General features: G+C 40.6%; 1 protein-coding gene across 1 annotated transcript in view; it reads left to right on the forward strand.

Moving 5' to 3' along the window:
• Positions 1-27704, forward strand: part of FAT4 (FAT atypical cadherin 4) — a 227467-nt gene that overhangs the window by 121988 nt on the left and 77775 nt on the right. The window contains exons 4-6 of the mRNA XM_065405846.1: positions 2586-2936; positions 9924-10846; positions 11538-11712. Of these exons, the coding sequence (XP_065261918.1) occupies positions 2586-2936; positions 9924-10846; positions 11538-11712 (1449 nt within the window). The remainder of the gene's footprint in view (positions 1-2585; positions 2937-9923; positions 10847-11537; positions 11713-27704) is intronic.

Here is a 27704-nt window from a genome sequence, read left to right on the forward strand (position 1 = left end):
TGGAATTCTTTCCTTCACTCATGCTGTTGTGCATGCTGTAGATAATACACTACATATGGTGGGTAAGAGCACACTGTTCAGAGACCACTACAGTGCTCAGTGTGGTGAATTGAAAAAAAAAAAGCCTCTAGCAGTGATTGAAGTACCACGGGAATTCATGTACTAAGCACAGAAAGATAGTTACTGAGGCTGCCTAGGGTAATGAATGTGGTGTTTTTAGGCTCAGTATGTTTTAATGGGAATTAGTTTACAGGTGTACATACTGTATAATCCTGGCATCTTGAGATGAGAATATTCTCTTAAATCACTAAAACAATCTTCAAAAATATAGAATTCAAGCATCAAAAATTAATAAAAAGTTGTAATAATTTGAAGACAATATATTTACTTAAGGCCAAAATGTGCTAGATATATACTGGTCCAGCAGTGTTTGGTACAGAATTGTGCCTTCATCCCCTTCCTATCACAGGTGCACACAGGGGTGCTACTGTTAGGATGGTGCAGCTTGTCCCATTCCACTTTCCAATGATCTTGCTCCAGTTGACAGGCCAGTATGCGGGGGGCAGGTAGGTGTTTCCCACTTGGTGTGTCTTATGTCCTAGGTCAGTGTTTCCCAAACTTGGGACGCCGCTTGTACAGGGAAAGCCCCTGGCGGGCCGGGCCGGGCTGGTTTGTTTACCTGCCGCGTCTGCAAGTTTGGCCGATCGCGGCTCCCACTGGCCGCGGTTCGCTGCTCCAGGCCAATGGGAGCTGCTGGAAGCGACGGCCAGTACGTCCCTCGGTCCGTGCCGCTTCCTGCAGCCCCCATTGGCCTGGAGCGGCGAACCGTGGCCACTGGGAGCCGCGATCGGCCGAACCTGCGGACGCGGCAGGTAAACAACCCGGCCCAGCCCGCCAGGGGCTTTCCCTACACAAGCGGCATCCCAAGTTTGGGAAACACTGTCCTAGGTGATGCACAAGTGGAGCATTCCCAGTATTCCACCCAGTGTAGGGATTGTAATTGCAGTTTGCCCTTTTGCGGAGGTGCATGAAGGCTCTTTGCCTCCTTTCTTAACCCTGCACATTGCACAAAGGCCAGCAATGATCGGCTCCTTATTTATTTGCAAGTTACAGTTGCAGCTGATATGCTGACTATACATTTGGTAATCGTATCCAGCATTAGGACAGCCTTTTAGCTGCAATCAGCAATATTGAAACATTAGGAAATCAAGTATCTGTAACAGAAACCAGAATGTTCAGCTTGATTAAACAGATAAAATTGTAGCACTAATTTTCATTCTGATATTGAGCAGTTTTGATGGTTGCATTGCTAAAATATAACTAAGTGTGTTGTAAAGCATGTAATTTATCTGGTTCCATGAAAAAGCAACAAAATGATTTTCTGTTTTGGAAATGGAGTGACCTTAATTATAGTTAGTATTAAAAATGCTTAAACACTGACACCCAATTTCTAAACTTCAGCAAGGATAGCATAGCAAGTATAGCAAGAAGTGCAAAAATAAAGCAATGGGCCAAACTCAAAGGAAGTGGGAATTATACTTGACTAAGGACTACAAGAATGGACCCTCTGTGAAGAATGAGGGTTTTAGTTTCCTGATCAAGTATTATGTTATTGCTCATGGTAATTTAAAAAAAAAAGAAAGAAATGAAAAGTTTGTTATATACTTAACAGACATTACAACTTTCAGCAGCTCCATTCAAAAAAAGAATAAATGTAGGTTTAATAGCTGGCATTTACCTACACTCAAGGTTCCCTTCCTTGAACACTGCAAGTTAAATACTATTGAAAGACAGTATTTTGTCTCACTTTATGCAGTGACATTTCAATTTCAATTTAAATACAAAATAGAGATGCCTGTCCACGGTTCTGTATGTCCTAAGAATAATTTAAAATAAAAACCATACTGGAATAACCACTCAGCAGCCTAAAAAAACTTGTACACAATAAAATTAAATATAAGAGAAAGTCAAAAATGTTCCTGTGGAGCGAAAGTCTGTGAAATTATTGATCATTTTGAGCACACCCTTATGGAAAAGTCTCGTAGAGTTTAATGAAATATTTTTTCTATAGGTTTTGTAAACCATCTTATAGAATTTAATAAAAAAAATTCTCCTTTTTTTAGGATGGTTTAAAAAATAGAAAGGATATTTTCTATTAAAATCTATTAAAATTTTAGAGTAATTATAGAGCGCACTCTTAATTTCTGTGGCACCCAACAGGTTTCGTCCCTTTTAAATGTATTCCCAAGGGGAAAAAAGGATATCTAGCTAATTTGGGTATATTTCAGTGCCTCAGTGGAACTAATTGCATGCTTAAAGTTAAGCAAATGCTTTAGTGCTTTGCTGAATAGGAATGGACCTTGGTGCTTAAGTGCTTTGGTAAATTGGGGGCCTATATATGTAATTAATTCCCAATGTTAACAAAAACATACAATTTTGAGGCTCTTATTTCTTAAGGAAGAGACCTGTTATTCCACAGGAATGGTCTGTTTACCAGTTCTATAGGAGTATTCAGTTTTATTTCTAGTCTTTTTGAAATTCCTTATTCTTGTTCTCCCACTGAGTTCTTCCATTGTTTTCTGTAGGTTCTTTGGTAGCAGCCATTTTAGCTACTGATGATGACTCTGGTGTAAATGGAGAAATCACATACACTGTGAGTGAAGATGATGAAGATGGTATGTTCTTCTTGAATCCAGTCACTGGAGTCTTTAACCTGACTCGCATATTGGACTATGAAGTGCAGCAATATTACATTCTTACTGTCCGTGCAGGAGATGGTGGTGGTCAGTTCACTACCATCAGAGTTTACTTCAACATACTAGATGTAAATGATAATCCGCCACTATTCAGCATGCCCTCATACAGCACGTCCTTGATGGAAAATCTGCCTCCAGGATCTACTATTCTCAACTTTAATGTTACTGATGCAGATGATGGTATGTGTTCCTTTGTATTCTAAAAATTCTGATGGCAGATGCATGTTGCATGTTAGCAAGATATTAAGGCATTTGCTCATGAACGGGCAAATAATGGTCATCCTTATAGACATTATTTATCCACAATAACCATACAGTTGTATCTGAAGTACCCAGGTTTTTTTAGTTACCACTGTGTGTAAATGGTGACTTTTTGATGGCTCACACTGCGTTTTAGAATGTAAGGTTCTTTCCATGTTTCTATTTGACATCAGTAAAAAAAAAAAAAAAAAAGACATTTAATATATGTCTATACTTAGTGAAGTCAAGTACTGACCTCTCTGACATCCCTGTTGGGCATACATATTATTAGAATGTTTTACATATTGAGCATATTGAACTATGTAGGCACAATGAGAACAGAATACTTGATAATTTTCTTAATATTGTGAGTTTAAATCAGATCTGTAATACAACTGTTTTAATTTAATATTTTGTTTGGATTTGTTTTTCTTAACATTATTTTAAAACACTACAAGGAAATATGTGAGAACCTCATCGGTAGTCATTACAATGCCCCCGGTAAATTTATTGTATACTATAAGGGAAGATGAAGAGACGATGTCAGTACATGTCAGAGAAATGCTTACTTAAAAGGTTTTAATCCTTGGATTATTCACATGAGGGTTTACGAGGTGTCAACATGTAGGGAATTAAAAGATGATAATGTGTATAATTTGTTTAGCAAACTGACTGTTGTCATATAGTTTATGCCTGTAATGACTAATGAAGAATAATTATACACACACTTTAAAATTTTACTGTGTAGGGTATTTGATTTTATTAAATGCAAACAGACATTAATGAGGTTGACTTTTATAAAAATTACCTGAAAAATGTAAATATTATAAGTGAAGGATAATCCATGTTATGTACAAATCATTCAAAATAGCATCAGTGAGGAAGAAGAATAAACACACCAAAAAGCACAAAAAAGCAAATGAAAAAGCAACTAGGAATGGGGTATAATGCTTCGCATTGAATTTTCTCTTGATTTGGGTGATCACCTTAATGTCATTAAACATTGTGGATCTTCTTATCCATTGCCTTGCACTTTATTCATTTATTTACACTGTGCAGAATGGGCATGGAATACTTCCAGATCATAAGAGTAGCATTTTATACCTACTTTGCACTCAAATTCCATAGGTGTAAATGACAACACAAGGTGTGAGGCAGTGGGGAATAAGGTGCAGTATCCCTTATATTTTATGGCAAATTTACTGTTTTAGTAGGCTAGATTTAAAGTTAATAGAGCAGAAACTGCATTACATGGGCATGCTGGGTTCACTATAGTATATTGAGAAACATGGTGGTTGATTGGACCAACTTCTGTTGGTGAGAGAGACAAGCTTCAAATTACATATATTATCATCTTTTAAATCTCTACATGTTGACACCTTGTAAACCTTATGCTATATGGTTGGTCCAAAGATATTACCTCACCCACCCACCTTGTCTCTCTAGTAGCCTGGGACCACCATAGCTACAACAACACAGCATATGTAGTATGCTCCTTATAGCAGGGGTCGGCAACCTACGGCACGCGTGCCAAACCAGGCACGTGAGCCGATTTTGAGTGGCACGCAGCTCCCTGCCACGGTCCCGGCCCCCAGCCCCACTCAGCCCCCCCGCCCACCGCTCTCCCTGCCGGGGCAGGAGGCAGAAGCTTGGTTCCGCGGCAGCCAAGCTTCCCCCCTCCCCCGCTTCTTCCCCCAGTGTGGTGCTTTCTGGCCCCTCCTCCTCTCCGTCCCTGCGCCAATCAGCTCATGGCCCTACCTAGGGGGAGGGGGAAGAGCGGCAGCATGCACACAGCTCCATAGAGGAGGCAGAGAGAGGTAGGGACAGAGCCTGGGGGAAGGGGGTGGAACAGGGCATATCCCTTCCAGCCCCCTGCCTTGAGCCACTCAGGGCAGGGGGCTGGGAGCACCCCCACGAGCTGAGCACCCCAGACCTCTGCCCTGACCGCCCCTACACACTCAGCCTTCTGCCCTGCACCCCGCACACACCCCAGCCCTCTGCCCTGAACCGCCCCCACCCCAACACCCACCCAGCCTTCTGCCCTGCACCCCCACAGCCCCATTCCTCTGCCCTGAACCGCCCCCACACACTCATCCTTCTGCTCTGCACCCCCATTCCCCCAGCCCTCTGCCCTGAACCCCCCACACCGCAACACACACCCAGCCTTCTGCCCTGCACCCCCACAGCCCCATCCCTCTGCCCTGAACCCCCCACACACTCAGCCTTCTGCCCTGCACCCCCATACCCCCAGCCCTCTGCCCTGAACCCCCCCCACACACCCAGCCTTTTGCCCTACACCCCCACACACCCCCACCCCTCTGCCCTGAACACAACACACACCCAGCCTTCTGCCCTGCACCCCCAGAGCTCCATCCCTCTGCCCTGAACCCCCCACACACACTCAGCCTTTTGCCCTGCACCCCTATACCCCTAGCCCTCTGCCCTGAACCCCCCACACCCCCACACACCCCCAGCCTTCTGCCCTGCACCCCCACACACCCCCAGCCCTCTGCCCTGAACCCAACACACACCCAGCCTTCTGCCCTTCACCCCCACAGCCCCATCCCTCTGCCCTGAACCCCCCACACACACTCAGCCTTCTGCCCTGCACCCCCATACTCCCAGCCCTCTGCCCTGAACCCCCCAAACCCCAACACACACCCAGCCTTCTGCCCTACACCCCCCACACACCCCAGCCTTCTGCCCTGCACCCCCTCTCCCAGCCCTCTGCCCTGACCCCTGAAACACCCACCCCCAGGTCTGGGGTCCCGGCCGCAGGCCCTACTCAGCCCTCTGCTGGCCTAGGTGAACAGAACCCCAGGCTGGCAGCGAGCTGAGCAGGCTGGTGGCGTAAGATCAGCATTTTAATTTAATTTTAAATGACGCTTCTTAAACATTTTGAAAATCTTGTTTACTTTACATACAATAGTTTAGTTATATAATATAGACTTATAGAAAGAGACCTTCTAAAATCGTTAAAATGTATTACCGGCACGCGAAACCTTAAATTAGAGTGAATAAATGAAGACTCGGCACACCACTTCTGAAAGGTTGCCTACCCCTGCCTTATAGTATACTTTATAAAACAATCTCTGTAACTTCAGCAAATGTTACAAGCTATGTTGATGTTTCAATCCTCAAATCTCTATCTGTGTAATTTCCTGCGCACTGGTGTAAAACAGGGTAGCAGTTACAACTGTACTTCTCCATAAATAGCTCACAGAATGTATGTTAATAAACTGTTGTTTTGTGGAAGTTGTCTGATCATTTATGTTAAATGATACGAATAGCCTGCAGGGCTATGAAGGGCATGTTGTTTTATATCAGGCTGTTTTTTCTGTCAGTCCAAGATAAACATTAGTAAAGTCTGCAAAAGCCTGCAGTAAGAAAATACTTCCATTGTTATTTTCCTGTTTGACCCGCCTCTTGGGAAACAATAGTTGTTTGCAGCAGTTTGAGTTGCTTTTATATTCAGATGGATAGTAATATCAAAGAGAGTGTGCTACAGTTTTTAAATCTGTGCAAAAAAAAGACTTATGTATTGGGTCTTGTATTTTTGTTTCTGGTTTTTGTTTTTTATTTCATGTGGAATTAACAGAAATGTTTAAAGGTATAACTTGAGTAACTTCCTCACAAACCAAATAACCTATTGACTGAGCTTTTAAGAGATTTAGAAAAGAGAGAGACTACCACAGAAAAAAAACTCCAGGCAAGATGTTAGGGTATCTGCTGGTCATGCTCAGGTCCCTGTATGTGCCAACGTGAGGGGGAAAGGGTTGGTTCTTTCTTGTTCTATGCATATTAATTAACCAAGTTAAAGACTTTAAAGAGCTTGACATCTCCCTGTCTGAGCTTTGAAGGCAAGCATTTGTCAGAGAGAAAAGATAAATCCAATGAGGCAGCTAACTACTATTCAGTCTTGACAGTGATCAGTGTGGAGGAGTCCTCCCATCTTGGATAAAGATGGCTCACAATAGCAATACAGATGAAAGATGCCCCCACCTCCAATTAAGTGCATAGTGTTTTGTTTTGTTTTTTTAAATGGACAGTGCCTTTCCCCAGTGAGATTATGGGTGAAATCCTGGATCCATTAAAGACAATAGTAAGGCTCCCATTTACTTCAGTAGGGCCAGGATTTCAGCTGAGCATGTGAGTAGCATGATGTGTTTCCAAGATTCAGACCCAAGAGAATGATGAGATATTTGTTTGTTTTGTTTTAAAAAGCAATACAAGGAATGAACATATTTCATCACATAGAAATAGACTGGGAAGTATAATAAAACTGTCAAGTTGTATATGGAACAAATGATAAAATATACTACAGAAAGAATTAGAAACACAGAGTAATAAATGTAATGAAAGTGTTTCTAATTAGATCTTCTTCTTTAGGGTTCATTTTTTCCCCAATGAAAGCCAGTGGCCAAACTCCTATTGGTTTAAATAGGAGTAGGATTGCTAGCTGATGGATTTTGTAGTTTTTCATGCTATGAATACATTTCCTTGACGTTTCAGAATATTTTCATGGGTAAAGTTAAGCAAGTTAAAACCAAGCTAAACAAATGTATAATATTATAATAGTTAGTGCTTCACTTGTTCAAAGCGATATACAAACATTAATTAATATATGTCTGGCATATAAATACATTAATCTTTTCCAAATGTTATTTAAATGTATCATTTTTCATGTCCGGCTCTACTTATTTAAAAGAGCATGATTTAGAGTCTTACTACTTTGAGAACAATAAATAGCAATAATTAATACTTTGTATATAAGAATCATTTATTTCCTGGGAAGTTCAGTGGGTAGGGGAGAAGCTACTGAATGAAATTGGCAGGAAATACAAAGTAATGAGACACTTAAATGTCCAACTTGAGATTATACACTGTGGAAAAAGAAGTTTAGAGAGGGTTAGTTATAATATAAAAATCCACTAAGTTTCAAACACAACCTTTATGACCAAAGAGGCTAAGTATAGAATTTTAAAATTCTGTATTTATGATTTCAGAGTTTAATGCAGAGACCAGAAAGAGAAAATAGATCTCAACTCACCTTTTTAAAGAATAATATAAATGTTTAGCATGAGCTCTGGGTTTTAATTTTTCAAAATACATTTTTTTTCAGCATATAGCGTGCCTAAAATCACTTAGTAGCTTTGTCAGGATTCAAAATGTATTTTTCTTACCAAAATTTATAGATGTCTTCCTTGGCCATAATTGTAGCAGTTATATTTCAATCATAAGATAAGGGTTGTTCATTTGATATTTTGAATGCTCTTTCATATATGGTAAAGCATATATCTGTACATTTTTCTCTTTTGCTCTGCTTAATCTAGTTCTTCTTTGCTTTTATTGGTACAGTTCCTAAAATAATTATTTTATGTAACCTCTCTGCCTTCTCTCTTTTGAATGTGTATCATTATTTTCATTAAGAATCAGACATAGGGTAAATTTCTGACCCAGTGAAGTCAATGGAAAAGCTTCCTTTGACTTAAATAGGGCCAGGATTTCACCCTTAATCTGTGTAATTTTAAAGAGATCTTCAGGGACTCACCTTGTAGCCATGCACAGCACCTTTGACTTCAATGAGCCTCTGCATGGGTATAAAGGTTAATAGACCCTCCCTATCCAATTTCAGGATATGGACTTTATGGTTCTGATTTACCACTACATTACTCAGCATTATTTTATGCTGGTTAGATTAATGGAGTTACACTGCTTTGAAACTGGAGTAACGCAATGGTGAATCAAGCTTTATATCTCTAAAGCAGTGGTTCCCAAACTTGTTCTGCCGCTTGTGCAGGGAAAGCCCCCGGCGGGCCGGGCCGGTTTGTTTACCTGCCGCGTCTGCAGGTTCGGCCGATCGTGGCTCCCAGTGGCCGTGGTTCGCTGCTCCAGGCCAATGGGAGCTGCTGGAAGCGGCGGCCAGTATGTCCCTTGGCCCGCGCCGCTTCCAGCAGCTCCCATTGGCCCGGAACAGCGAACCACGGCCACTGGGAGCTGCGATCGGCCGAACCTGCAGACGCGGCAGGTAAACAAACTGGCCCGGCCCGCCAGGGGTAGGTTTAACAGATCCTGATCCAGATATCATTAAAGTCTATAGAAAAATTCCACTGACTACAGTGGAAGTAGGTTTGATACCTGTTGAATTATAAGATACTTATTACATAACATTAACATGTTCAAGGCACTACACACCACTACCTTGATATAACGCGACCCGATATAACACTAATTCAGATAAAGCGCGGTAAAGCAGTGCTCCGAGGGGGCGGGGCTGCGTACTCCGGTGGATCAAAGCAAGTTCAATATAACGCGGTTTCACCTATAATGCGGTAAGATTTTTTGGCTCCCGAGGACAGCGTTATATCGAGGTAGAGGTATATAACATTTATAAATCCGAACTGATCCCTAGTGATTAAATCCATAATATACTTTTTGATTGGCGCGTGTGTGAGTAATCTGGGGCTCCATTGCTCTTGGTGTCCTTTTGAAGTAAAACATTAAAACATAAATAAATAAAAAAGTGGCCTAATCAGAGTGTGTTCTTATCGTATCGCTTTTTGTGTCATTCAGTGGAAACATTTATGCACATTTACAGAAATGCATAAATAAAGTTTTACAGTTTATAAATATTTTATCAAGACTGTCAGCTAACCATATCTTCAGTAATGTTTGAGTGCAGTTCTTGATTCTGACATATAAAAAATAATATGCACCCTTACCACATCTCAGTTTAATTGCAGATGACACAAAAAGGGATTACCCTTTCTCCCATTTAATTTCATTGCTTCAAAATGTAAACATTTTGCCATTTTTATCTACCTCTAATGATGTTATTTACTAGAAATTCAAAAACCTACTTCGTATACTTCATATGTACGACAAGATCAATGGGATTAAGTTACAGTCCTTATTTTTGTTTTACAGGCTCTAACTCACAATTGTCCTACAGTATCACATCAGGAGACAGCCTAAGTCAATTTAATATTGACAAGAAAGGAGTCCTGAGCATCAAGCAGCCTTTGGATCGGGAAAGTCAGTCCTTCTATAGCTTTGTTGTTCAGGTTCATGACATGGCTACTCTACCAGCCTCCAGATACACAAGCACAACTCAAGTGTCTATTATTCTACTGGATGTGAATGACAATCCTCCAAGCTTTATCTCTCCAAAGCTGACCTACATCCCAGAAAATACACCCATAGACACCATTGTGTTTAGAGCTCAAGCAACTGACCCGGACAGTGGTCCTAACAGCTATATTGAATATACTCTGCTGAGGCCTTTGGGAAACAAATTCAGTATTGGCACTATTGATGGTGAAGTAAGGCTCATTGGGGAACTTGACAGAGAAGCAATTGCTAATTATACCTTGACTGTGGTAGCTACAGACAAAGGTCAGCCATGCCTTTCTTCATCTACAGATGTAGTTGTAGTAGTCCTTGATATCAATGATAACAACCCCCTGTTTGCACAAAAGCTATATAAAGTAGAGGTGGGTGAAAATACTCTGACAGGAACAGATCTGATCCAGGTGTTTGCTACAGATGGAGATGAAGGTACAAATGGGCAGGTTCGCTATTCCATAATCAGTGGAAACACCAATAATGAGTTTCGGATCGACTCTGTTACTGGGGTGATAACAGTAGCCAAGCCTTTGGACCGAGAGAAAAAGCCCTCCTACTCATTAACTGTTCAGTCATCTGATCGTGGAAGTAGCCCCAGGACAGACACCACCACAGTCAGTATTGTTCTGATGGATGTTAATGATTTTATTCCTACATTTGAGCTTTCTCCATATTCTGTGAATGTCCCTGAGAATTTAGGGACACTTCCAAAAGTTATTCTTCAGGTGAGTACATTTAAAAATATATTTACTACAAAACTATTTGTTTAATCAAAAATTAAACATATACTGAGATTTGTACGGTTGAATAATTACCTTTTTGAGTATAACATGGCATGCAGTGTTTTTCTTTACATAATTGTATAACAGTCCCCCCCCCCCATCTTATACATACATTAGGATTTTAGAGGGTCATTTCATTCCCCCAGTTTCCACTTCCATCCCCACAGACCACCTCAATCTGTTCTTTCTTTCTTTCAAACCTCCCTCCTTCTCTATTTAAGGTGAGGCACTACTACAGTTAGAGTGTGCTCAGACAGCAGCAGACACGATATTCCCTCCAATTTTGACAGGTTCCTGCAAAATCATTTGTGGGTTTTGCTGAGCCCAAAGCTGGCTCAAAGGCTGGTCTTAACAATACATTCAGATATGGAGAAAAGGAGTAAATTATTAATTTTGTATTTTAAACTAGCACTTTTTTAAGACACTCATCACTCCTTTTAAATTAAGTCAGTTTGCTGTTACAACCAATTTGTAATAAACCTCCAGGCATTCTAATTCATTCTGTCACACATGGAGTATTTCCTGTTCCTCATAAAATACTTTGCAATAGAAGGTAATCTTGATGACAAACACACACAAGCATGTACTCTTCATTATTATTATTTGTTATGATATGCTTATGTCACTTTTGTAGGTTATAGCAAGGGATGATGATCAAGGTCTAAATGGCAAACTTACATACCTTCTTCTTGGTGGAAATGAAGACGGTGCCTTTACTCTCTCAGCCAGTGGAGAGCTCCACTTGGTACAAACCCTGGATCGAGAGACTAAGGAACAGTACATTTTACTGATCACAGCTGCTGATTCAGGTAAATCAAATGAGCAGGTCACCCAGGCTGCATTTCTTTGCTATTTGCAAGCTTTGCAAAGCCTCATTTTGGTATATAGAAACATATTTGAAGTCTGTGTATTGTTTATAGTTGTTATGTGTAAAGTTAAGGACCTTAAGTTATATGAACACACCTAGAATGAAATCCTGGTTCCACTGAAGTCCACAGGAATTTTGTCATTGACTTTACTGGCACCTGGATTTTACCCTGGTTTTTAGATGCCTGCATGTACTCTGGGATTCTACAGCCACAGAATTTGCTGCAGAATTCAAAAATCTTACCAAAAAATTTAATAACAGTAAAAGCTTTGTTATCCGACATGTTGGGGGAATGAGAGGTGCCGGTAAGTCAAAAATTCCAGTTAACTAAGAGGGAGGGACTTTGGGTGTGGGAAGGGGCTCAGGTCTGGGGGTTGGGGCACGAGAGGGGGAGTGGGGCAGGCTCTGGGAGGGACTTTGGGTGCAGGAGGGGGCTCAAGGCAGGGGTTGGGGCGCGGGAAGGGTTGTGGGGTGCCAGATCTGGGCGGTGCTCACCTCGGGCGGCTCCCCGTAAACAGCGACATGTCCCTGCTGCTCCTAGGCGGAGGCACAGCTAGGCAGCTCTGCACACTGCTTCCGCCCTCAGGCACTGCCCCCACAGCTCCCATTGACTGCAGTTCCTAGCCAATGGGAGCTGCGGAGCCAGCACAGATACTTCATTTGACTTAAATGGGACCATAATAACAATAAATACTTACATCACTTTACAAATTTTGCCTAGTTAACCACAATGAAATTCTAGGGGATTCCTGTCAAATCAGTTGATATAAATGGAGAAACATAATTCTCCTTAGCAATAACAGGAGTGATATGCCCAATTCTCTGCCAGTAGTAGCTCTGTCTCTCTGAAGCATTTTGTATTTTATCTGTTAGGATTTGCTTCTGGTTTTCAGCTTGTTTCCAGTAGTGTGTTATGTAGTGAGCAGTCAACCTGGGTTAGAAGGGAGTGCAAGCTGAAACCTTGAAAAAAGGTCATCTTTCTGAAATTCATCAGAAACACAATCCTTTGGATTTGCTTTTAGCAGTGCAAGTAGCATCTTGTACATCTTATTTCATTTTGTTGCTAACGAAAATCTCTTTAGATATCCAGATGAAATTAAATCTGAAAATTTATGATGAGCACGTCAAAGGCAAAATTCTGCCTGCCCAAGCCCTTTCCTTTCCTCTCTCAGTGAATCCATGTAAGGGTAGGCAGAATAGACACCTGACACTCATAGACACAACTACTAAGAAAACTCAACTGCATACTATCCTGTGGATGTCCCTTCAGCATAACTGCAGGATTCATGCCCTTTCATGTTTATTTTCCCTATGTTGTTGTTTTGTGACTGCACTTCTACTGGTGTCCCCTGAATCTTTAGGCTATGGGCTGATTTAATGAGTCGAGTCGTTCTCCATGGTCCCCAGAGTCATAGCCAGCCAGTTTGGGATTGGCCATGATCCCAACCTGAATGCCTGTTATCCATCATAGCAGGTACTGGGGGAGAGCACATGCTGCTCCTATCTGCAACATATGTAAGGAAGTCATACATGACACTTCCTGTGGTGCTCCCTGAGACACTCTACCTGTGCCTACCCTGAACAGGCAGAATGCCTCAGAACAGTTCTGTTGAATTGCTAATACTCAACAACACCCTCACAGCAGTCCTCAGAGCTCAAAGGCCGAGATTTGGCTTTAAGTGTCCCATACACACTGAAGGCCAGATTATGATACCCTTACTCATGCAGAATAGTATTTTGTGGAGTAAGGTGTTACTCATTTGGAATAAGGCTGGCAAAATTAGGCCCTTTGTGAACACTTAGAGCCACACTGCACCTTGGGCAATAACCCATGTAACGAGTGCAACACAGTTGTGCCACTCAGGAGCACAAGAAAGAAATTGCACTTTGGAGAAAAGTTCCTTCCCTGCACTCCTCTTTCTTCTGCAGGGAGTAATAATCTGCTAGCAGTTCTCAGGGCCGGCTCTAGCGTTTTTGCTGCCCCAAGCAGGGAGGAAAAAAAAAAAAAGCCGCGATTGCAATCGGCGGCAATTCGGCGGCAGCTCTAGCGCCGCTTCATTCTACGGCGGCAATTCAGCGGGAGGTTCTTTGCTCCCAGAGGGAGTGATGGCCCCGCCGTCGAATTGACGCCAAACTGCCAGACGTGCTGCCCCCCTCTTCATTGGCCGCCCCAGGCACCTGCTTGCTATGCTGGTGCCTGGAGCCTGCCCTGGCAGTCCTTACTGATAGCAGGTTACTCCCCCTCCACTCCAGTCAGCTGCACTAATCAACATATGGTGAGGGTGGAGCCAAGGTGCTAGTCACTTTCTACCCCTCTTTATCCACTCCCTGGCCATGTGTGTGTGGAGGAAATAGAGATCTAGGGAGGCAGCGCAAGAGCCTGTGTTGAGGAACAGGTGAATGTCTTAGCCTCCTTATGCCCCATATGGTTGCTCAGGCCAGGCCATAATCTGGCACTTTCAAATAGTTACTAAATGCCAGTTGAACATCAAGTTGTTTCTGTATAATAATTACTATTTTTTCTTTCAATACACTTTCATGCACAGTTTCCCAGAAGTACTCTGACAATCTGAACTAATAATAGGAATAAGGTTATTGATATTTGCTGTTTGTTTTAGTCCCTACATCTCCAGCCATCATTCACGTCTTCACTAGCTGCATTCCCTAACAGTGTCTTCTTAATCTAGGAACAAATTCTCCCAAGTGCCTAAGAAGTTGTGAGCATTGTGAACTCGTATTTAGTCAGTTCTTGAAGCTTTAGAACCTCACAGGCATACTCAACACCTTGCAGGATTTAACCCCAAATTCCCCTTTGTTCTGAATTAGAGAGTCCCTCTTACAGCATATGCCACCAATCAGAATACGTGAATGCACAGATGTGATTTATAAGTGGGAGTGACAGGCAAAATGATGAACTTTAGAATAATGTGATGGTGTTGCAGATGCTCCCCCAAAAACTCTAGTTGCATATTTACCAAGACACCAACATGCAACCATTCAAAAGTGTTTTTATGGGTCTGTTTCTAGCACATAAATCACTGTTTGGCTTAGCTGTACCTTTCTTTATGGCAAATTTGGTGGGAGAAGAGAGGGTTTACTTTTTGCTCCATCTGGTGGAAATTCAGAGATGGGTAGACATTAAACTCTGGCAGTGTGACAAAAATTGGAGCAGCAGCTTTTATCTCAACTTATCTCAACTTCTTTAACTCTTTGAATGTTATTGTGGAGAAAATGAACTACAACTGCGTCATCTTGTATTTGCAGAATGGTGTGTTACCGCACAGCACAGCTAGAACTAGATATGCAGCTACTAAGGCAAAGCCTTGTTTGTGTTTTTTTTCTATTTCAAAATAAACTAGTAACCAGATTACATGTAGTTTTAACACTACTCTGAAAAACAAATCAGAGTGGATTGCTTGTTATAATTATAATTAGCAGTTATTGGTATACCTCTTTGATTAATATGTTTTGCTTTAGAGAATCTTTGTGATGAAGATTTGCATTCTTCCTTTCAAGCATGCAGGTGGGCAAAGGTTACTTCCATAGAAGTTATAATCCATTAACACAAGCTTTTGTATACGTGCAGCAGAAGGATATGCGAGGAGTTTACCTCCTGGCACAGCCCATGCAACGGCCACGTACCAGAGCTGTCCTTGTGAGCAGAGACTATTTGCCCTTTCCTCTCCCAGCAAGCAAATAGCCCAAAAGGGGATGCAGAGGAAGCTGGGCCATGGGCAGAGTGGGACTGATGCTCCAGGGGGAGCAATTGGATGGACCAAAGTTCACCTCCCTATGTTTCAAAGAGCCTCAGGGGGCACAAACTCTCTCCTTGGGACTCTCAGGGAAGGCGAAGTCTATATTATCCCCTTCAGAAGGCCATGTGCAAAACACGTAATCCAGCTTCATGTGAATAAGGATTAAAGGCCTGGGTCCTCAATTTGGAGCCAGGGCATCATTGTTATGCAAATCACCCATCAACTCAAAGTAAGGATGGGATTTTTCAGAACACTCAGTGTTGACCTAACTCTGTTTCCATTAAAATCAATGGTAAAACTGAGCTTGTAGGCCAAATCTGAGAGCTTTTCAAAATCTCGCTGTGAATGTTTAAGGTCCAACTACCCCTTCCAACATTTCTCCTTATAAAGAGAGTCCTTTCTGTTGAGATTGTGAGAAGGTGATGAAATATATCAGCATTTGACAAGGTATTTGAAAAAAGTGAATTTCAAATGGCATGAACTGCTTCTGCCTGACTGCTTGTTAGTGAGTTATTCTCTGTTTTGATGTCTTCCACAGCAAAAAAGATGTAAATTTATTTAGATCAACCCATATCTTTTAAACTAACACTGTTTTTCAGTTCCAAAAGGTGTGCAAGAGAGACAGAATAGATTTTGTATTTGGCACAGACTCATATCCCATAATTGGTTTAAATAAGACAGACTGAATCATAATGAGGTCAATCTGCTGTATGCTTCTCTTTTGTTTTATGGGCCAAGAGAATCATGAGACTAGGACAAATAATGCAGGCAGAAATTTAATTACTCTATACATATTTTAGCATTATAATTACAAAAAAATCTTAGGGTATTTCTACTAGACAAATAAGGCACAGATCCTCAAAGGTATTTGGATGCCTAACTCCCATGGGAGGATCCGGGCCTAAGCCTTTTTTTCCAGCTGTGCCCTTAATCAATAAAATTGTCTAGTCTATAAACAGAAACGTGTATTATTTCTTAAATATTTCTACTAGTTTCACTTGAAAGTAGTTGAGAACATGCCTTTTCAAGGAAAAATATGCCCTTTGGGGTTGATTTACCACAACCTAAAAAGGTTGATTCCCAAGTGCAAATGGTCATCTCTCTCAACTGATGAGGGTTATTCCATTACCAACTAATACATGAGAACAGGCAGTAAATGAGTGCCATTCACCATCAGGAAAAATTTCCAAAGGGAAACTTTGCAGAAAGTTGCAAAAAGAAAGTGCTCACAGATACTTCTGTATAAGACACTAGCTTGCCAGGCAGCCTGGGGTGCATACAGGCGTACCTCAGAATAACACTGAATACTGGTGTGATTCACTTTTATGGGTTAGTTTACTAGTCAATATTTGTCATTTTCTGATTAAAAGAGATTTGGCTATTTGTAAAGGTCAATTTGCAATAAGTATGTTTAGCTAGACTAAAGGAAATACTAAGTACCATTTATAGTATAATACAAAAGACAAAGTGAATTGCTACTGTGTATTTCCCAAAGGAAGTAGCTACTGTGTGTAGGTGTTTCTACTCATTATTTCAATCTATATTATTTATTACCATAAGCAATTTAGAGAGCTTCCTCTGTGAGGAAAGTACAATTCTTTTACTCCTCAGCTGGCTGTAGCTGAATTTTTTCAAGTTTCCTGTAGATTTGCTTAGGCAAATCCCTTGAGTGCCAGCACATATGCACATAAGAGACCACAAAGTTTACCATAGCATATGGCAAGCTTGAGTAGGACACAATGATATGCAATAATGTATCTGCAGAACAAAATGAAGAGAGTAATATGTTTTACCCTTAGTACACCTCTACCTTTTAGCCAGTTACTTTCCACCTTTTTCTTTGTTTCCAAGTACCCATTTTCTCTTCTCCCCTTTGTGCTTTCCCCCAACAGACATCCACTTCTATCATCAATAGTCTGTCCCTTTCCCTGATCAAGTTAGGCATACAGTCACCAGCAGAGAATAAAAATTGAGTCAGATGCCAATGTCAGTTTACAACCATTTGTAGGGTTCTTAGCAAAACAGATACAATTCCATGAAACAAGGAGAACAGCAATGACCACATCATCTCACACATACAAACTTAAGTTAATACTTTTACTCCTGCCAACCAGTAGTGCACAGTGTTACAATAAAGCTTTGTTCATTCTGTGCTGGACTGGCATGTGTTTAGGATGGCTCACCATCATCAATTTACTGAGAATGGTGAGAATGGTGACAAAGTGAGAACTGATGTTGGCATTGCCTCTGAAATATATATCAGGGTAGTTCAGGTTTCACCATAATACTATACATTATTGATTGAAAAGAATAAAGGCATGAAGTGAAGATTTCCAACTATGAGCTGGCATGAGTGCCATCTTGTTTGTTTTATATAGACTTGCCAGCTTTAGGTATGCAAAGCAGGTATATCTTTTTTTAAAATGTATCTAAATAGGCCCTTCTCTCTCTAATACCATATTGCTTATAGTTTAGGAAAGTAGGCTAGAATCATAGCTCTTGATACTCAGAAAGTCCAAAGGCAGGCAAGAATTATAAAGCTATTGGAAATGTAAACTGTTACATTCTTAAGCTGCTGTAGTTTCATCTTTTGCCTAAATGTTACTCCATACATTATACTTAGCTTTGTAAATATTAGGTAGAAAGTGTTTTAAGAATACTTTCTTCATGGATATGGTATTTTTACATGAAACTGAGACAAATATGCCAGTGGGTTTGGAAACTGCCGACTGTGGGAAATCTTGTGTGTGTGTGAATACTTCATCCTCTTGAAAGAATAAGAAGATAAATACTTGAGTGGTAACAGTGCTATGCAAGGAAAATGTCCTGCTCTTTGAGAACTATTAAAATTTTCCAGTCACAGTGATCTTAAATCCTGCTTAAACAGCACATTACACCTTATAAACGGAAAGTCTGTTAGCTAATTCTTCACCTCCAGGACGACAATTTCAGGAAGCTTAATTGCTAGGATAAGACCTGTAAAACATGAACATATGGCATGAATACTTATCCTGAAGGTTAATCTTCACCAGTTGTATGTGATGTTTTTAAAATACAATTCAATAACATGCAACCATGATTAAAGGGAGCTCACTGTGGGATACACAGGAGTCATAAGCAGACAAAATTGACTTGGTCAGCAGTTTCTAAGGGAACCAGCCTCCCCCGTGTTTTCTGTCTACAACAATGACTTAAAGAATAAGTAATTGTTGGTTTTAAAAAAAATATGTTTTTAAGTTCATCTCATTGTTTAAGTTCAATTTTATTTGTTAAAAATGTTCAGTCTTCAAGGCCATTTTGAGTATGTACCCCTTGTGCCCACAAACGTGCATCTTCACCTATTGTAACTTACACACAATATGAACAAATGCAGATGTGCATGTTTTACTTGTGCATGTGAAAAGTTGCCCCTAAAGGCTCTTTCTATTAATCTTTTTTTTTGTCAAAATGCAGCTTTTTGCTGGGAAGCTTAACATAATTCTGGGTATAATGCTCTAGTTTTACTATGCATATCAGTCTTCTCTCAGAACCATCCCAAATGAGTTGCACTTTAGACATCATTAGCTTACAGGAAAGTATTAAGGGCTCTATGACACGATAGATTAATGCCCAAGCCTTTCACTGTAGGAGATCTGAGTTTGATTGCAGCAAATTACTAACTGGCATCTGTTTAGGTCACAAACCCATTACAGAAAATATTGTGGGGAGCTTGCACAGTATGTGCCAGCACTATTCATGGCTCTAAATAGACCCTGCCATCCTTTCTCTTTCATGGTCAAAGGGCTAGTGTGATCCTTGTTTGTATTATCAGGTAGATATCAAATAGGAGGAGGGAGTTTATTTTACCTCTGTGTTTGGCACTGGTGCTGCTGGAATACTGTATTCAGTTCTGATGCCCAAAGTTCAAGAAGGAAGCTGATAAATTGGAGAGGGGTCAGAGAAGAACCATGAGAATGGCTGAAGGTTTAGAAAACCTGCCTTGTAGTTATAGACTTAAGTTGCTCAATTTGTTTGGCTTAACAGAGAAGCTTAAGGGGTGACATGACCACAGTTTGTAAGCACCTACTTCAGGAATAAGTATTTGATAATGGACTCTTCGGCCCAATGGCTGGAAGTTGAAGCTAGACAAAATCAGACTGGAAATAGGGTGTAAATTTTTAACAATAAGGGTAAATAACCTCTGGAACAATCACCTAAAGATTGTGATGGATTCTCCATCACCAACAATTTTAAAATCGAGATTGGATATTTATATGCTCCAGGAATAATGTTTGGGGAAGTTTTATGGCCTGTGTTATACTGGAGGTCAGACTGGATGATCACAGTGACCCCTTCTGGGCTTGGAATCTATGAGTTCTAAAATTCACCTGACTTTTTAAAAAATAATTAAAAAGATGATGGATTATAGGTATGTGTTGCCTTATCTGTCATACTTTATGTCAACCTTTACTGACAGGTGAAACTACACACCACCATGACTTCCGAGAATCCATTCATTTCACTTGGGGTTCTTCACACCAAAAGTTTACTGTCTAAAATTACTGATCATTTGGATCAAGCCACATATTCTAAAGCAGGGGTCATGTGTTCCTTGATGGGAATTGGAACTTCTGCTTTCTAAAACCCTCCTCCCCCTGCAGCCTCAGGAGGAGCAGCACAGGAAAGAAAACCCTTAGCCCCTTCAAGGAGTGTACACACACTCCCCTCCCCTCCTTGTGGCTGATTCTGATGGGTTGAACGCAAAGGTACACCATAACCCTAATGGTTCCCCAGCACCAAACGGGAGGGTTTATGAGCAATTCCTCCAGCTCTGGGGCACCATTTTGTCCTGGGAAGAAAAGATCTCTCATGTTGCTCTTTAGGATTAGAGTAGGACTGGGGTTTGGAGCCTTATTGTGAGTATTGTGTTCGTTGTTTTCTGGGGGCTAGGAAAGTGTTTTCCGTTTGCTGCCAGTAAAGCGTGGGCAGATGGGTACCCCCCCCCCAAACCTTAGGTGTTCATGTTGGTGCACTTTGGCAGGTGCCCAGTGCAGGTGTGATCATTCAGTGGGGTCTAGTTCCCTCATACACTAGAATTGGAAATGGATTAGGAAAAGCATCTCCTAAACAGGTGGGTTTTAGCCCACAAAATCTTATGCCCAAATAAATTTGTTAGTCTCTAAGGTGCCACAAGGAATCCTCGTTGTTTTTGCTGATACAGACTAACACGGCTACCACTCTGAAACCTATCTCCTAAGCAAGGTGAGGGATGGGACTGATGCTCCTAATATCTGGTACAATAGAGAGACAACCCTTGAATGAAGGGAGCAAGGGTCTGTTCTATGGTTCTGGGACCAGGTTAATGGGGTGGGGAGCTGGCAGCAGCCTTTCCCCAGGTAGTATAAATTACAAAAGGAAGGATGACCTGCACTGGAGGAGTTATTTCTAGGAAGTTCCTAGATGTGCTACTTAATAAAGTCACAGCCAAGTTAAACAACATTCCTGGTTTCTTCCCTTTCTTCCTGTGGCATCCAGGACAATGATGGTCTGATATATTTCTAGGGGAGCAAGTTCTCAATCCAAGACTTTCAGAGTAGGACGCAAAGGCCCTAGTGCCTTTGTAATTTTATAAGGATTTCAGATTAACCAATATAATTATCTTTTAGTTTCCCTGAACCAGTTGTCTTTTTAGTGACTAAAGAATTTTCTGACAACCTCTGAAACTATTAGGTTGTGAGAGGTTAATCCCATCCCTTGATCTCATCCAGCTCTGCAGCAATCCCTTTGAATTCTGAGCTCTGGTTGTAATTTCTTACCTCCAGTTCTGCTGTTTAATCACACAGGCAACTGAAACCTCAGTTTGATGCAGACAAAGTTCATAGACACTAGTTATAAGATCATTTTTATTTATAAAAACAAATACACTTTTATTTTTTTTTAAATACAAGGATTATAAACCAGTAATAACACAATAACCTTTCCTCTCATGTATATACCAACCTCACACAAATGTAAAACATTAGGTAGTAGTGTTAATCCAAATGAGCTGCATTATATGATGTGGTGGGTCTTAGACCTTGCCCCATAGAATCTTGGCTAGAGCTGGTCAGAAATTTTCCTCTGGAATAATTTTCTGTCGAAAAATGCTAATTCATTGAAAACAAAACATTCTATGGGAATTGTCGATTTCAATGAACTTTTCAAAGGAAACCAGGCAGCTTTCCTGACGCTTGCCTGCCTATGCCCCTCCCCAGCAGCTTGCTGGTAGGGCTGCAAGGGAAGCAGGGCTTCCCTGGCTCGTTGGCCAAACTGCAGAGGCATCAGGGCTCCCAGGAGCATATTTTGTTTCTGAAACACCAAAATGTTCCAACTGCAGGAATGTTCCAATGTTTCCTAAAAGAAATATTGCAGAATTTCACTCCCACAAAAGTGTTCAGGGTTTTGGTTTCTTATCCCAATTTGGGACAATACTTTTCCCCAAACCCTTGACATTTTTCATGGGAGTTAAATTTACTTTCCTGGCAACTTTCTTTATTTTTGTTCCTTCTAAGTAAAATTTCAGATTTTCTGACTGAACCCAGGAAATGCTTCACTTGTATGATACTTAATAACATGGATCCTTAAAAATACTCGAAGTGCGACCTCTTCATAACAAACCACCACCTTCAGAATCGGAACTAGAAATCTATTTGTAAAGCTCTGAAATCTAGGTCTTTATCTCTTAGAGCTCTACTTCAAGCATTACTCCCACCCATGTGGGGTTGGCTCTTCGAGTCCATCTTCTCTACTTTAGTCTGTCTTGAAGCAGTTCTCAGAAACTTCACAGCTAATCACATCCTTTTGTTTGACATTCATCCATCTAGTTTTGGGCCTTCCAACCCTTCTCGTACCCTACATTTTTAAGTTTAAGAAGCTTGTTTCCTATATATTCTTCTGATCTTATTTTCATAGGCCCAAATTATCTACGTCTGGATTCCCGTTTCCCCCCCCCTGTAATTGGTACCACCTTGTTACGGGGCATATAAACCCCACATGGGGCTAGAAGAAGTTAAGGGGCAGTTCTGGGCCCAAATTGCCTTGGCTCATTGCACCTACAGAGGAGGAATTTAAAAGATAGCCAGACAGCTCAGAAAAGGGAGAATAGCAGATAAGATAGGGGGATGGACTTATCATGAGAACTCCGAAAGAGTCCTTGCTGCAGGGAAGAAGAGCTCGCAAGCGGCAGCTACCTCAGGCCCCAGAGGAGGGACTAATTTGTTATTAAGGATTAAGGAATTCTTTGCTCTATTTTTTCTTGGATTGTTTGTGAGAGTGTGACTACACCCTGGACTGAGAAACTGAGTGGCAGGAAGTGACCCAGGGAAGCTTGATATTGCTTGGTCAGAGCCTTGTAGCGAGGGAGGGCCCAGGCTTCCAGCCAGTCACAAGGATGGCAGCACTCCCTCTCCCCTGCCCCTTTGAGATAAGGGGGAAGGCGGGGTAAAGATATTGGAAGTACTGAAATAAGTGTGTGAGGACTTCTGAGGCCTGGAGTTGGGTTAGAAACTCCTTTTTGGATGATGCTGAACATTTATACTTTCTTGGACTCAATTACCCTGGAAAGGGATAGACTTCAGTAGTGACCTGGCTGTAGGTCTGAGTTACTATCTACTATCCACTGCCATGTCAAAGTGGGTATCAGCAGGGGATACTACAAATGGGAGAGTTGTGTTCCAGGGACCAAACCACTGGGCTGTATCGCCAGCAAGCCCAGCCCTGTCACAACACAATTAAAACTACTGTGTCAATATGTTTACACCTACTTGCTCCAGGCACTTCCATGGTTGTGGTATGCCATTGCATCTGAGAGCATTCTTATTTTTCAGGTTGCTTGATGCTTCTGCAACTTCTTCTGGTTTGGTTTTATCATATGGCAGGGTTCTCTTGGATTCTGTTCTTTCATAAGCCTTTCAAAGTAATTTCTCCACTTTCCTTAATCTGGTTCTCATTGATTAATTCACTTCCACTTTCATCTTTAATTACTTTGATCTCACTAATACCTTTACTTTTCTTATTGCAGGTCTTTGCCAATCTAAATGTTTCTTTCTCATCCTCCTTCATTTCAAGATTGGCATATAAGCCTTCCTTGGGTTTATCTTTAGAGTCTGCCACCTTTTACTTTTTCTTTATCTTTTTGGCTTTTTTCTACCCCTGAAAATCCTGCTTAAAACACTTTCTTTTCCTTCACAGCTTTCAAATTTTCTCATTCCACCACCAAATCTCATTGGGGAAAATGGCTCTTGCTTTTGTGTCACCAACGAAGTTCTTTGCACATTCTTGAATTTTGCCTTTACGTCTTGAGCTAAAGGAAGTTATCCCTTAGCTATCACCTGTTTAAATTGATGGAAACAGGATTGGCTCCCAAACCATCCACAACAAAAGTCATTAATAAGATTGCTTAGTTGCAATTTTTTAATACAAATATATTAGGTTCACAAGTTTTGAAAGGGATTTAGCTACATGAAAATTTGAAGAGATAATGAAAAGCTGTTCTGGAGCTAGAGGAAGATAAAAGTCAGTTTTTCAAAAATAGGTAACTTTTAATGACCCGTAACCCAAAATTTCCTTCAAATTTTGTGTATACATTCTCCTTTGTGTTCAGGGTAAAATTGAGAGTTTTTAAGCCAAATTCATATTCCAAGCTGAGTTACATGGACACTAAAATACAGCTTCATAATGGATGCTGTTTGCAGACTTAACTGTGAAGAGGTTACAGCATCTCCATAATTATTTAAAAACACACCAACATGGAGCAGTGGACCCTGTCTGCCTTTTAATGCATTTAGAAAGATTGGCTGCTCCACTGTGAGAAAAACCTCATTTACTCCATGAAAAAGTTAATGCTTTCTAATAACACACACAACTTCCAGTCTGGGGACCCATTCACCGAATATTTGACTGCAGGAATGAAATCAGCTTTGTTGCAAAGCAACAGATTTCAGTTAAGCAAAAATTCCATTTCTGTTGAATTGCTTTCCATGTTTCAGGATAATGATGTGTTTAATTTACGGGGGCCCACAAAAAATTGTAATCTGCTTGCAGTTTGAACTTTAGTTAGTCATTTGGTCTTATTCATTTTATTTTACTTAATCTTTTTGTGTTCTTTTGGTAAAGCAGGTGCCTGTACTTTTTTTTACAAGTCTATTGTCAATTTTCTAGCACTTAATTGTGATATTTTAGTACTTACCAAGACTTCAGGCTTCTGAGTTTTGAAAGGAATAATAGCTTCATTATTTCCAAAATTGTAAAATATGTCACAAATGACAAGATCCAGAACCTGTTCATATTTTAAAATGAACAATGTGTAGATCACAAACTAAACAGCATATTTCTGTTTTTGTATTTTCTTGTTTTTCCTCTATGCTGTATCTATAACTTCACCATATAACTGAGCTGTTTTGCTAAACTTTCTTTTAACATATTCAGGAGTTACCTTGCCTGGTATTTGTCAATCTCCTCTGACTGTTTTCTTTTATCAATCCAGATTCACTAAACATTTTGGTAATCATTTCTCCTTCCATGCCAAACTGCAACTATGGTATTTAAAGCTGAACATATGTTAGAGAAGACACTGTCATGTACTTGAGCATTACAGTAGGTCAAAAGAGCTTACTCTGCCCATGTGTTCCAGAATTAAATCAGATGAAGATAACAGGTGTTGTTTCACAATAACCATATAGTAATTAGAAGAAGATATACCTACAGTGATCTCTCCTTTTGTGTAGCTTTAAATGTACATATGTGCATAAAGAATGTGTAATGGTGAAAGGGAGGAAATATTTAGTTCCATACATTTGGTGTGACTGCATTACTCATAAGTATTAGAGCAAAGTGGAGACATAACTGAGTTATGATTAGGTCATCCCAAAAAAACCACTCACAGAAAGTCAATTTTTTCTCTGTGTTTGTTATTCTGGCTGTGTGGTGTGGAAATTCTGTGAGATGAAACTATACCTATCTGTACTGTGTCTACTACAACCTGCTTGCAATTAGTTTCCTTACAATTCTGTATGGTGCAGGGAGTCACTGTTTATTCCCCCTTCCTCTTATGGAAAAACGTGGGTGATTCCACTGTCTAAATCTGAAGATTTTCTGATATCCATGCATATCATGGGAGACCAGCCAGAAGAAAATGTTTGCATGTGGAGTAGAAGAAGGCCGCTGGTAGATCTCCTCCAAAAGTACATCTGAGGTTGGTATAAGTAGCATGAAGCAGAAAGAGCACCTTGCTTCTGCACAGCTGCCCACCCTCCAGATTCCCTGTAGCTTCTTGGTAATATAGCTTCTTCACAGCTCCCATGCTTGTGCCAGCTGTGGAACTGCCTTTAAAAGTTCACTGCACATAGGGGGAAATTGGCACAAGCTACAGCAACCTTGGTCTGTAATGTGCACCAGTTTTCCCCAGAGATTTGGTGGAGACCTACCTGCTGTCTTCCCTAACACCCCCCTCCCCCATCCAACTGTTTTCTTATATGCCTGGGTTTTTGTTGTTGTAAATACATTAATGTAAAATGCTTATCTTTCTGAACTCAGTACTTTTTATTACTGAGGTTACCAAAAAATTCTAAAACAATCCCAGATTACATGAGGATCTGCGGCCATTTGTCTGAATGTATTTAAGGTGTGTATAAGTTTGATTCTTAGTGACTGACAGCTAGAAAGTAAACTTAAATTGGCTTTCACATAGACCACTGGTAATGTAAACCAGGCATTGAAATTTCAAAGTCATAGCAAATTAAATACTAATCTGTTCCTCCAGATTTTAAAGATTTGCTTAAGCTGTCATTCTAATCATCTACATGTCTTCAGTCAGTGTTAACATTAAAAGCCTGTACTTTATTAATTATCCAACGGATGCCTGATTTTTTCCCCCTCTTGAGTAAAACCTTTCAACCTGGATATTCTGTGCTATTGCAGGATCTATGTGTTTTTTGTTTTGAGAAAATGTGATGATAAAACACTAAAGAAACATTCTCAAAAAAGAAGGAACCCTCAAAGAAATACTATTTTTAAAAAGATTGAAAATAAACCAAAATATTACTAACATTACTATAAATTACTGATAATAGGCCACATTCTGACATTCTCTCACCCTATGCAACCTTACTGAGGTTTGCATAAAATTTGGTTTATTTAGTCAAGGTGTGAGTACATGGGCATACAGGGATTGGGCAGAAGGAGTCCTCTGCAGAGAAGTCTCTCGTCACTGTTACTGTTTATCATGCTTGCTTCATTATCAGGAGGCCAACTGATTTAAATGGAATCACAAACCTCTAAAAATGACCTAAGATATCTTGTCTAAACCCCTGTATGCCATGATTTTAAGCTCTAGAATCTCAGGACCTTCCAGGGCTCAGAATGAGTGCTAAGTGGGAAGCAAGAAATCTTGTTGTTCCAATGAGATAAAGCTCTATTTGTTAGCACTGTTGGTTTATGAGATATTGTTTAGCTAGATTGTTTGGGGTGTTTTAAAGGGCAATTGTTTGTAGTTGTCCAGAGGTTAGAATGTTAGAATATGGACTAGAGCTTGATTCCTGGGCAGAAGGCAGCAGAGGGGAATCAAAGATGCATGATAAATTAAATAAAAACTTTGGACAATCTTAGGGAGAGTCTGATCCTGTAGGGTGATCACTCCTGTTGGCTTAAAAAATCTTTGAGGGCATTCAGTATCTCTCTGGAGGAACTTGGCACCTCACAGGACTGTTCATTACAAAACAAAATATTTTCAGTTCACTTTTAACATGAAAACTACTAGCAGTTTTGTTTGTGTAAGAAAGCAATATTTGGGCCTGCTTCACTACTGTATTACATCAATTTTATTTTTTAGCATGTTCCTTAGTGCTTTTCTGAATACAGATGGTCTTAAGCACATGTTCAAGTACTTTCCTTATTCACGGCCAAGATTTGGAGCCACTGCTGTAGATAAAAATCAATGTATTTTGCATTAAAAAGGCATGGAACCACTCTCCCCTCTCCTCCCCCCCCCCATCATCATCATCTTATCATCCAAAAACACCTTTACAGACATGGGAAGCAGAACAGCACCACCATTCATTCATGTCCATGTTTTGTTCCTCCATTTAGCCAAGCCAGGTCATGCCCCTGCATCTGATATCCTGCCATCTAGTCGATGGTTGACCTCTAGGTCTGCTGTCTTTGG

The sequence above is a fragment of the Emys orbicularis genome, chromosome 5, assembly GCF_028017835.1.
Source record: "Emys orbicularis isolate rEmyOrb1 chromosome 5, rEmyOrb1.hap1, whole genome shotgun sequence".
Classification (NCBI taxonomy): domain Eukaryota; kingdom Metazoa; phylum Chordata; order Testudines; family Emydidae; genus Emys; species Emys orbicularis.